This window comes from Protopterus annectens, chromosome 16.part0 (genome assembly GCF_019279795.1).
Source record: "Protopterus annectens isolate FY-2018-M chromosome 16.part0, PAN1.0, whole genome shotgun sequence".
In the NCBI taxonomy this organism is placed as follows: domain Eukaryota; kingdom Metazoa; phylum Chordata; order Ceratodontiformes; family Protopteridae; genus Protopterus; species Protopterus annectens.
Window position 1 is genome coordinate 237900555 of NC_056750.1, and position 12735 is coordinate 237913289.

Consider the following 12735-nt stretch of genomic DNA (forward strand, 5'->3'; position numbering starts at 1 on the left):
CTGTATAAGCCGAAAGAAGAAGGTAGTACAGTATATGTTCAACTCCATTTTGCCCTTATTGTATAGGTCTTTTCAAACCTGAACCATGATTATAAATTGTTTGTATCAATAACTGCAAAGAAATTGATTAGCTGTACCCACAATTGACAGAAATGACCAAGTAAAGATTTGTTGGAGCAGCCAGACTTGAATGTATTGAAAATAGAACTCCTAGGTAGAGCTACACAGCTATATGAAGATATATTATTGGTTGCAAGGTTGGATGCAGATGATTCCTTTAAGGAATTCAGTGGGTGCTGCCTAACAGAAGTGCTCTTAAGAGTTTGGGTTATCCAGGAATTGTCTATTTAATTAACGTTGATTATGGCAGTGTATTTTGCCTTGTTAGTGAAAAAATGTAGTGTTATTGCCATTTTATACAGTCAAGAGGAACATGGCTAAGCTATTTTTTGTTTCCAGTTTTGTTTGCTTTTTACTTAGAGCCTGTAGCAGTGACATTGATGTCTTCACTTAAAACGATGGGGAAGTAAAAATTTCTATATATTTGGATGCTGTAAGAGAATGAGACTGGATAATGATCAGCTAATTCAGTTTATAGGATAAAGACTCTAACAGTTGTTAGACATTTTGGTCCTTCCTCTTCTTGCAGCAAAATTATGACTACTTACAGCAGATGAAATACATTAAGTGCCTAAGTGTGGTTAAGATATTGTCTGGGCAATCCTGTTAAGTAGCTTTATGATGAGTGGAACATGAGGTTAAATAGTGAATTCTGTAGAATGAAAGTGCTTGGATTTGAAATGGGTAAGAGGATACAGGCTGTGCCCTTCTTTTGTTATACCTTTGTTATTGTATGCTTTTCAAACATTAGCAGCAGGTACTTCCATAAATTTTTGAGGTCAGTTAAAACATGGTGCAATAGTACTCGTGGGGAGGACATAGTTTTGTGTACAAAGTGATACCCTTTAAAGAATGACAGAGGATTAAATGTCCTCAACCTGAATTTATATTGTGTTGCTCAGTTAAAATTAGTTTATTTAGTGTTCCCCGTCTGAGGTGATTGACCACCTATGACAGTGAAGAACTCCCGTACAAATATGATTGCCTTGTTGCTGTAAGGCATACACTGCCCCTCCAGAAGGCCATATTAGCTATTCAGCTGTGATCTTGTAAATGCTCTTTGTGTTCATATATAGCTTGTCTCCAAAAATTATATCCACATTCTGTACACTTCTGAAATTGAAAGATACAATGGCCATAGTAACCTATTTCAAATTGTGCTGTGTTTAACACACATTACTTCTGACCATGATTATGTAACTTCTACTCTGAAACGATAAGATGATAAGATTGCTTGTAAACCCTCCGTTTTACTGCGAGGCAAGTGAAAGAAGTCATGAACACAGTAATGCATTTCAAACATGTTGCTTTTGGACCATGTTGTCAAACACTGTATCTGTGATAGCTTAACATGGATTATCCAGTTACCCTGTACTTTCATGTACTGGTTGCCCTTCCCAAAACAAGATAGTCACTTTCTGTGTACATTTCTGGAATGTGATTGTGAAGAAAGTGAAAGACACAGTAGTTTCAGTAATTTTAACTGTTCCTAGACATATACACTGCTCAATACTTTCTTATATATATGGCTTCCTTGCTCCCCTCAGAAGATGGCCACTTTTGGACACCTCTCTCATGTTAGATTGCGATAAAATTAAAAGAACAAATGCTCACTGTAATGTATTTCAAACTTGGACTATTCACTGTCCCATCTCAGTCAAGCCTTCCACAGACGACCTCCCCCAAAACTAGTAGTCATTTCTGGTTATCCTCTGCAATGTGAGATTACCAAAATGGGGCGAATAATGGCCACAGTAATGTATTTAACTTGCTGCTACAGCCACCACACCCCTTTTTGATATCTGTAATAAATGTCAAAAAATGGCTGAATTGTGCTTTGAGGAGGGTATACTGTTACCACTGTCTGCAGTTAATTTCTGATGCTGTGCTAGTGAAAATGAAAGTGTACCTGCAAGAGAAAACATCCCTTGAGCTCGGAGAGTCTTTGATTCTCTGCAGTCTTGATAGAGGAGCAGTGCAAGTCTTAGAGCAACAAGGCCATCATTCTTTTATGACTTCACCATTGGAGGTGGTGCTGGATTTTCACTAGAGATTGCCAGAAAAGCTGTAAAATTGGTTAGTAAGAGCAAATGAACCCTACTGCATGTCAGGTATACTAGCAGGACTTAGGTTGACTATTCTGTGCGTCCCTTTTACTGTGTTATAAAGCTAAAAGTGAAATGTTATGCTAAAGAATTGCATAACCTTTTACTTCTAGGTTCCATTTCCCATACATTTTAATGGGAAGCTGTTGCATAATTAATTGGCTAATGACGTTACTGTACTAGTCATATAATTACCTCACCCCACCCCAGAGTCCAGAAGAATAGGGGTGGTTTTTTTTAAGTTTGATATAGTTTTGGAGCACCCATGTTTATCTGCATTTTAAGGTCCTTTTACTCTAGTGCTGCTATGGGTTGGAACCTATTGTAAATGTATTGATAGTAGGTAATTGTGTGTACCTCCTTTTCTTTCAGTTTTGAATGCTTTTATTTAGTGTGTGTAAAATTCTCTCTCTCTCTCTCACTTCATATAAAATTGTTTAGTTGGAATATATGCACCTAAGGAGAAAAACATGCTCATGACATTACTAGTCAAAAATTACATTATGTAGTTTTTAACTAGTATATTGAATATTGTAGACAAGACGGATATGACGTTTGTCATAACATTATTTAGGCACAGAAAGGTGATTTTGTTATTGTGAACAAAGTATTTTCATCTGATACACAAAACAGTGTATGGAGGTAACATTAAGATGAGCACATAGAGGGATAAATCCTTGACTGCAATCAAATTAGCCAGTATTTAAATAGCAGCTTGGACATGTGTTGTATCTGGATTGGGGAGGATGGGAGTACCTATTCTTGGGGGGGGGGGGACTTGGTCCAAGACCATTTAATGCAACAGTCTCTTTTGAGAGGAATGACAATATATTAACAGCCGTGTGATTTGAATTAGGTCACCATGTCATATATGCAGTAACCTTCTCCGAGAGAACGCTGGGAAAGCATAGTGACTTCCACTGTTACACGGGATACACTTTCAACATCCAGGGATAGGGTCTGTACCTCCATGTGCATAATCCATCCCATAATTGCATGCCATGCTGGAGATTCTTATCCTTATCCCCATCCACACTACATCACACAATGATGTGATCATTTATTTACCACTGGCTTCCATTTACGTTTTTTAATCTGTATGGGTTTTTGGATGACTGTCTTCAATGGCCAGACCCCTTTTTCTTTGCTACATAGAAGGCTCCCTTGGGTTTGTGGTAAGCTTAACATTTGTTTGTGGCTTCCCCCTCCCCTTTAACAAACTGTCCATCTTTCTCTCGACTCAAACTTTCTTCTGCTCTATTGTCCTTCAGCAGTTTTTGACCTGGGACCAGTTACTTTCTCCAAGAGCAATATTTGTCATTTGGTGCTTTACCTGTATAATGGTAGAGTATTCTGATGACTTATTTCAATCCTCTGTTCCTTTACATCTTAGGAAGTCACAGCAACCATTTCATCTTTGTTTACATCCTAGAAATAGTTATGTAAGCAGTCTGTATCAGAGGTAACCCTTCTGACGTCTTTTTCCACATATTTTGGTCAACTTTCCATTACTTGCTGCCTTTTACATTTTCGACTTGTTTTTTCAGCACCTTCTTAGAGGATGTTGCAAGGATCCAAATGATGCCGCCTTCTCGGTTTCCTTTTTGTAACATGGTCATTCTGCTGCGGGTGCAGGAGATGTTCTGTGGTGGTCTGACCAAATTTGTCCACATTTACTGTAAATGCTACCCCAGATAATGACTGAAAAATGAAGTTCAGATAAGACCATCATTGCACTTACCCGTTATGTATATAAGTAAGGATATGATAGAAAGAAATAAGGTTTTAAGTATTGGCCTAAAATATTTTCATTTGTTTTGGTCTGCACTATATAAACCACATCAAAATGCCATGTTTTTTTATGTGCAAGTAGAAATTATGAGTTTTTATAGTATTGTTTTATTTTTCCATGTTGACACTCTGCTCTTGAAACTTCTTAAAGTGTGTATGTTCAGACTTCCTATCTTTTTCAGACTGAAAATGTTGAATTGCTTTTGGTTTCTAGGTGCCTTCCTTTTAGCTGACTTTTTTCTAATACTTTGATATGTAATATTTATGTGAATAAAATGACATTTACGCCATATTTATTTTTCCTGTTAAGATTCTTTGACAAGACAAAAAATGAATGGGAAGAGCGGAGTACGTTTGAAAAAGTGGCTGGAAAATATGATCTTCTTCAAATGGACTATACTGGTGGTACCAAGGTAAGGCATAAACTGAGAGCTGTACTTTACTGTGAAATGACAGGTAACTGGAACACCCAGGAAACTTAGCTATGTGACTGTAATTTGGATAGTAGTGGCATTTATGTCATTTGCACTTGCAGTTTTATCAGTATGGAGATATTATGTAGAGGACCTGAGTCTGAAATGGGTCCTCTTGGATCACTCTACTGCACTAATTAACAAAAAGAAAGAATTCACGATCAGCTTCTGCTTACCAACAAGTAAATAAATATGCGCTATCATGCTTTGTGTCTAAATGCATTCAAATCTCTGATTACAGAGTAGTATGGTTTAACATCAGGGTCTTTCTTTTTGGGTCACTGGTTGAATTTATGGGTGCCAGGTTTAATTACAAGTTGTTTGGGATAATCTCTTGAGCAGTCAGATGTGCAATTTGCTTGACGTTTGAAAGATTGAGGGTTAGGGGTCTTGCCAAAAAAAAAAAAAAAAATCTGAGTTAGCACATATAAGTTGCAGGAGTATTGGGTGCATAAGGGCATTGCCCTTCTGCAGAAACAGTTTTAAGAGTGAAACAATCATTGTAGAGTGTCACTGGTAGTTCAGTACTTAGTGATTGATACATGAGTGATCAACACTCGGAAGTGTAGACTTTGGATCTGGAGCTTGTTTATCCTGTCTACCACTCAATAGTTGTCATTTTTTTTCTGAAGCTCTTATTCCAGGGGAGAGGGTGATACTTGTCCGTGTTGTGATACATTTTATTTTGAGCATGCGTAAGCCTTCAGTGCATCATCTTGTTTCTGCCTCTAACATGGTTATGTCTTGTTTCTTATGCATGTTATCAAAAAGCTTCTTCATTCAGATCTTGAAAGCGAATCTTCAAAATGTTTGGTTAAAAGGACCTGCACTGTATTGTCTTTATTGCCAGGGCTTTTGTGCTGGAGAGCAATCAGGAGGAGTGAGAATCAGAGGGTATGCAGTGGCCAAGTCCTTGGAAAGAGCCAGGTTTCAGAAATGTCTCTTTAGTCCATGGAGGTGTTAAGCTTATCTTTGACTAGCAGTGGCTTGAGGTTGTACACATCCACCTAAACTGGTAAATGGAGAGTACATATCAGTCTCCCACTGTGGAAGGTATTTCCCAGGGTGTGGCACCATTGATTGTCAGTCATTTTGTCACAGCTTGCCCCTGACCTGCCTTGTGCAGGATCTGTTTCTTGAGTCACAGGTATTCAAGGCCAAAGACTCCTTGGGTCGCCTCTCTGGGCAGGTTGGTGGGAAAGGGTCCTTTAGTCTTCCTGCAGTAGTATTTATGATTCAGCATGTGGACATCAAAGTAATGTTTGAGGTTTAAATAGGAAACCACCCACAAAGGAGATGGTGAACTGAGAAAGGAAAATCTATTAAATCTCAGTCAGGCACTTTCATCTATTGCAGACCTCAGAACTTATGCACCAGAAAACCAAACAAATTTTACTTGGGTTATGTTTTCTACACTCCATCTAGGATGAAGTGTTTGGATTCAATATTTGAGGTCTTATGGAAACTCAAATAGTGGATGCAGGAATTTATTCATGCGAAACATGGTCTGAAATCCCAAAATACAAAAAAACATGCAGGTATGGCAAAGGCTAAAATGATCCAAAACAAACAACAAAACAGCCAACACTCCAAGCCAGCAAAGTTTCAAAGTTTATTCTTCTACTTCATAAAAAGCAGTCCAGTTTTGGCAACCATGATACTAACTGCTTTTTAAAGCTGGCTTTGGACGAAGGGGTTATTTCCATTGATGATGTTTTCTAACTTACGGTTCAGGATCCTTCCCAACAGTATTTTTTATTTGCTTCCCAAGGTACATTAATATTTTACACACCCTCCTGGTAGACCAGTTGTCTCTGGCCGTGGTTCTTTAACTGAACCCTTGTCTGCTTTTCTTGCTCATTATTTATGACCTTTGTCGAATGGTGTACATTTACTCATGCAAGGTACCACCCAAGTTTTGAATATCATTGAGGATACACAGTTAAAAATGGAGTGGTATATGTGTACATTAGATGTGGCATCTTTGTACATCAGTATTCCACATTGGACAGGGTTAATGGCATTGGGCTACTGGTTAAATCACTTAGTTTATATAGCCCTGGATTTAAAACATTCTTGATATGTCTTCCTGAACATGATGTTCTTTGTGTTTCACTGTTACAGTCATCACATTTGAGTTATCTGCTTGCAGTAGCCCTCAGTCAGCCTGATTAACAAAGTCTTGGGTCCTGCGTCAGTTGCTGTCCCTTCTTCCATGACGTTAGGTCATCAGGGGTATAAAACATGCAGCCGACGCCATTACATTAGTCTTTCTTGCCGTGCGGTGCCCAAATCAAAAGCAGTTTGCAAGAGCTGGTCGGCTGACTCCTGAAATTTTCGTTTTCGAGTTTCAGAACTGAAGTCTTCAACTAAAAGCTATATACCCAGTTGGGGAATCTTTTTCTTGCTCTAAACCAATGTCATTAAAAGTAAATAATTGCATTACTTGGAAAGCAAATACCTCATAAAGATTTTCATTCGTACTGTATTCCTTGCCTAGGCCCTGACCATGACGTACCTCGCTGTTGATTTTGTGCCTTATTTAAACCACAAACTATCCGTCGTCTGTATATTTTCACTTCTAAATATTTTGGTGCTCCGTTCAATTATCCTGATATGTCTTCGGTAAGCCATTTGACTACCGACATTCCGAAAAAATGCAAAGGTAAAGACAGAGACAGGCTGCCTAGGTCCAAAGCTGTTGACGACGCTTCTCCTAAGCCAGTCACCAGTTCGCCGGTACTCATTGAGGCGCTTTCGCAGCCCCTGATGCTCGCTACTTCAGATTCGCAGGCCTCTACTGAGACCCATTCGGAGTCCAGTATGCTGCGAGATGCTTCAACTGTGGAACCTGTGGATGTCTCTACCTTGGATGGGTCCGGAGCCACTGTGCAGGCACTGGCTTCTAAGGGTGTATTCAGGCCTACGGACTTGCGTATTAAACTGATGCCATCTTCTTCTTCAAGGCCTAAAACTCGAACCATGCCTAGAAAACTGACGCCCAAACCACATGGTCAGGCCTCTATGCCTAAAAACAAATAAGAATGGCTGATGACCTTATTACTTTAATCAGGGGAGGGGAAGCCAGCCTTCCCCCTCTAAGAGTCCTAGGACTGAGTTTGCTTATGATTCTTCTGACCAGGATTCTGAATTTTCTGTTTTCTCTGATGACCAGGATTCACCCTTATCTACCTATGAGGATTCTGATGCTGAGGACTCTATTCCCTCTGCTTCTCCCCCAGAGGATTTCTCTTTTGGTGAAACCTTGCATACTCTCAGGGAGCATTTTCGTTGGGAATGTCAGGATTTCTCTGATTCTAAAAAGAGACTTAGGGATTTCTTACTACTGCCCCAGCACAGGCCTTTAGCCATATCTCCTGTTCTAGACATCGTTGATGCCTTTTCGGAATCTAGCTTGGCCCCTGATAGCTATTACAGGGTCCCGGACTCTCTCAAGTTACTTTTTAAAAATCCTGCTGCAGATCCGGAGACCATTTCGCAGGGACCCAAGGGCATTAAAGCTACTGCTGCCAAAAATCCTACCCCCTCTGATAGAGACTCCAGGGTGCTGGATAGGTGGGGTAAGAAGGTATACACTTCTGCAACTTTGGCCATTAGGGCCTTAAACTGCCGGTTTCATATGTTAAAGTATCAGCATATTATTGGATTGCTTAAACAGGAAATGTGATGATTCCTGATTGTGCTGAAAATAAGGATTTACAGGGTTTACTGCATTCAGCTGAACAAGTTGGAAAACATACTTTGCAGTGTGGTTTTGATTCACTAGAGGCATCTTGCAAGGCTGCTGTGACTGGGTCTGTACTTAGAAGGCATGCTTGGCTTAAGGAGCAATCCTTGCCAGATCATGTTAAAGCTAAATTACTGGATGCTCCCTTAAACCAGGACCGCCTGTTTGGCAACAAGGCAGAAGAAGTTCTTAAAAAGATGGAAGAAAAAGCTAAATCTATGCAAACTGTTAAAGATTTTTTACAAATACAACTTCCAAGGCTTATTAGGTATTGGCCTTCCAAGAATTGGTCCTTTTCTGCCTCTTCCAGACCTTCCCAGTCCAAATCCAGATCCAGCAGAGCTCCCATGCTTCAGTCCCAGGGTACGCACAGGACTAAGCAGTGGGGGGGCCACCACTTCCAAATCTGGGAGTAATAAAACTCCCTCCCTATGGTAAACTGTCTCAGTGACTTCTTTTTAAAACTTCCAAGCGCTTCTCAACTGACTGTCCTTTGGGGGGAAAGATTGCTCTTCATGCAAAGAACTGAGAACTCATTACCCAGGACAAATGGGTTTTAAATATAGTGTCTCAGGGATACATATTTCACTTCCACATGTTACCAACACCAAGCGGATTGCCTGATCTACCTCCAAATCAGTGGGCAGAGGCCCAAAAGCAAGTACTTTCTCTCTTAAGCATGGGGGCTATTCAGTTGGTACCAGAAGAGGAAAGGGGACAAGGTTTCTACTCCAGACTTTTCCTGGTACCCAGAAAAGACAGTTCATGGCGTTCTATCCTGGACCTGTCCACTCTTAACACCTTTTTGGTGATTCCAAAATTCAAGATTCTGACTCTTCACCAGTTGCTCCCTATGCTAGGCAAAGATGCCTGGTTGGCAACACTAGATTTAAAGGAAGCATACCTGCACATCCCAATCAGGGAATCTTGCAGAAGATACCTACGCTTCAAAGCAGACTACACGCACTATCAGTTCTCTGCACTGCCCTTTGGCTTATCTATTGCGCCCAGGGTATTCACAAAGTGCCTAGCTCCAGTCATTGCATTTTGCAGGTAAAGAAATATTCAAATATACCCATACCTGGACGATTGTTTAATTCGGGCAGAAAGCCAGGACATACTTTTGAATCATCTGGCCTTTGTACAAAGGGTGCTAACTTGTCTGGAGTACACCATAAACGAAAAGAAATCACACCTGGTACCCTGTCAACAAATTATATTCCTGGGAGCAAGCTTGAATACAACTTCCCAGATAGCGTTCCTCTCGCCACAGAAACAAATTCATTTGACAACCTACTTCGAACAAGTGGCCACAAAAACCCTGCTATCTGCAAGACAAATACTACAAGCCCTGGGATTCATGGCCTCCTGCATTCTTCTAATTCCATATGCAAGACTGCATATGAGGAAACTACAATGGTATCTAAAAAGCCTATGGTGTCAATGATTCCTATCATATCTTGCCTACGCCTAGATTTTCTTTGGTAGGCAGAGGCCTGCCACCAAAACAAGGGATTACCATTCACACCACCCCCTGCCACCCAAACCCTAACAACAGACGCATCAGATTATGCATGGGGGGCTCACCTGGCAGGGAAGTGCATTTAAGGCAAATGGAACCCACGTCAAATGCACCTGCATATCAGTCAAAAAGAAATGTTAGCTGTACAGAATGCTCTGACAGCCTTCAAGGACCACATTCTTCCAGGACAATTAATGGTAAAGACAGACAACACCACTGTTATGTGGTACATAAACAAGCGCGGGGGGGGGTACACATTCTTACCCCCTCTGCAGACTAGCTATGGCATTGTGGAACACAGCCCTGAGCTACCAAGTGCATCTGCAAGCTCAATTCCTGTGAGGAAAACTAATTACGCTGACAGACGAACTAAGCAGAAACCTCATGGACCCACTCGATTGAAAACTAGAACCAAGGATTTTCAACATGTTGACAAGCAAATGGGGGAGCCCAAATATAGATCTGTTTGCCTCCCCCCAGAACTATCAATTGGACAAATTTTGCACTAGGATTCCCCACAAACAAGCTTGGAAAATGGATGCTGTGTCTTTCAGCTGGAAAAACCTATCATTTTATGCCTTTCCTCCTCTGCCTCTGCTCTCCAAAGTACTACTAAAGATCAAACAAGAAAAACCAAGGACGATTTTGATTGCACCAGACTGGCCACGCCAACACTGGTGTACCCCCTCTTGCACAGTGTGTCACTGTTGGCCCCATGGCACCTGCCTCAGACTCCTACCCTATTGTCTCAGCAGGAGAACCAGATTTTGCACCCTCAGCTTCAAACACTGAACCTAGCCACCTGGCTAATTACCTAATCTCTCCTTTACCATCCCTCAGTAAACCAGTGATGGATATCATTTTAGAGGCAAGGAGGCCTAGTACTAGAAAGTCTTATGCTGAAAAATGAAAAAGATTTTGTGCCTGGAACCAATCTCAAGGGATGAGCACAGCAGTGCCCAATTTACCTCAGATTTTACAATACTTAACTGAGATGCTTCACAAGGGCCTGTCTTTCTCCTCCATCAAAATTCATGCCTCAGCCATTTCAGCTCATTATAACACAGAACCTCCCCTCTTCTCTCATCCACTGCTTAAGCAGTTCCTCAGAGGGGCCAAGAATCTACGACCACCCAGGAGAGCTCCAACTCCAGCCTGGGACCTTAACTTTGCATTGGAAAAGCTCACTCTTCCTCCTTTTGAGCCAGCTGCTACTGCAGACTTATAATTCCTTTCTTGGAAAACAGCTTTCCTTTTAGCAATCACTTCAGCAAGAAGGGTATCTGAATTACAGGCCCTCATGGCAGTGGAGCCTTTCATTGTCTTTCTTGCGGGCAGGGTGTCCCTCAGGACAAATCCCTCCTTGATGCCCAAGGTGGTATCCAGTGTGGCCCTTAATCAGTCCATTCATTTGCCAACCTTCTTTCCTAATCCACAGAACAAAGGGGAACGGATACTGCTCTCCTTAGATGTGCACAAACAACTTAGATTCTACTTGGACAGGACTAAACCTCAAAGGAAATCTGACCAACTGCTGGTGGCATTTGCTGCAGGGGCAGAGGGGAAGGCTATTTCAAAGCAAACCATTTCCAAATGGATAGGCCATTGCATTCATTTCTGCTAGAAGCACCATGGAAAACCTATCCCACCAGGGATCAGACCGCACTCAACCAGGGCTGCATTTACCTCTACAGCCTTTCTCAGAGGCGTACCTACCAGGGACAACATCCTAGAAGCTGCTACCTGGAGTTCTGTACATACTTTCACCAAGCATTGCCATCTGCCAATTTTCTCTAAATCCAGAGCTGGCTTTGCCACTGCAGTCTTGCAGGGCCTTGTTGCTGGTCCTAATGCTATCTGAATTCTTCCTCCCATCCTTAGCTTTAGAAATCTACCCAAATGTGATGACTGCAACATTGAAACACGAAGAACATAGTACAGTTGTGTACACTTACCATAAATGTAGATGTTCGAGTGTATTCACTGTTGCAGTCCTAGTTACCCTCCCTCCAGCCCCCTTTCTTCTTTTGGCTATACCTCTACTCTCCTTTACTATACTCAAAAGCTTTTTGGTGTATTTGCTGTTTTGTTGGAGGTATAACCTTGTATATTTATAGATTTAATTGCTTCCCATTAGGGGGGCACCTGACATCTTGGGCAAAAACAACTGATGTAATGGTGTCGGCTGCATGTTTTATACCCCTGACGACCTGAAGTCATGGAAGAAGGGACAGCAAATGTCGCAGGACCCAAGACTTTGTTAATCAGGCCGACTGAGGGCTACTGCAAGCAGATAACCCAAATATGATGACTTCAACAGTGAATACACCCGAACATCTACATTTATGGTAAGTGTATACAACTGTACTTTCTTGCTCAGAATGTTTTTTTATTTTGATGGGGAGTGTTTTTTTTTTACAACTTAAAGGCACTGCTATGTGAGCATCTTTTGCTCCCATTTATGCGTACTTATTCATGGGTTTTCTTGAGGAGCAGATTATTTATCATGCTGGACACAATATTTTTGGAGGCCATAGATAAATGGCGCGGGTACCTGGATGATTGTTGATTGGTTTGGTTTATTTGAATGAATTTATACAGTATCTCAATGAAAATAAATGGGGGTTGCAACTTAGTGTCAAATATGATCTCAAACAAATCTCCTTCTTAGATGTTGCTGTTAATAAAAATCATGATGATACTTTGAGTACTATTGTATATAGGAAAAACCCACAGTTTAACACCTTATTACATGCCATCAGTTGTCATCCAGCTGATATCATTTATAATATTCCCAAATCACAGTTTCTTAGAATTTGTAGGATATGTTCATCAGGTAAAGAATTCAGTCAACAAGAACTTATCTTGTTAGGAGATTTTATGATAGGGGATACACTTACAAAGGTATTACTACAACTTGGGATTCTGTCAAAAATCTTGACAGAAGAAAATTATTACAATGTAATACACTTAGTC

General features: G+C 40.9%; 1 protein-coding gene across 3 annotated transcripts in view; it reads left to right on the plus strand.

Moving 5' to 3' along the window:
* Positions 1–12735, plus strand: part of PARP2 (poly(ADP-ribose) polymerase 2) — a 1124938-nt gene that overhangs the window by 803315 nt on the left and 308888 nt on the right. For all 3 annotated transcript variants that reach the window (XM_044058251.1, XM_044058252.1, XM_044058253.1), the window contains one exon: positions 4327–4429. In XM_044058251.1, coding sequence (XP_043914186.1) covers positions 4327–4429 — 103 coding nt within the window. The remainder of the gene's footprint in view (positions 1–4326; positions 4430–12735) is intronic.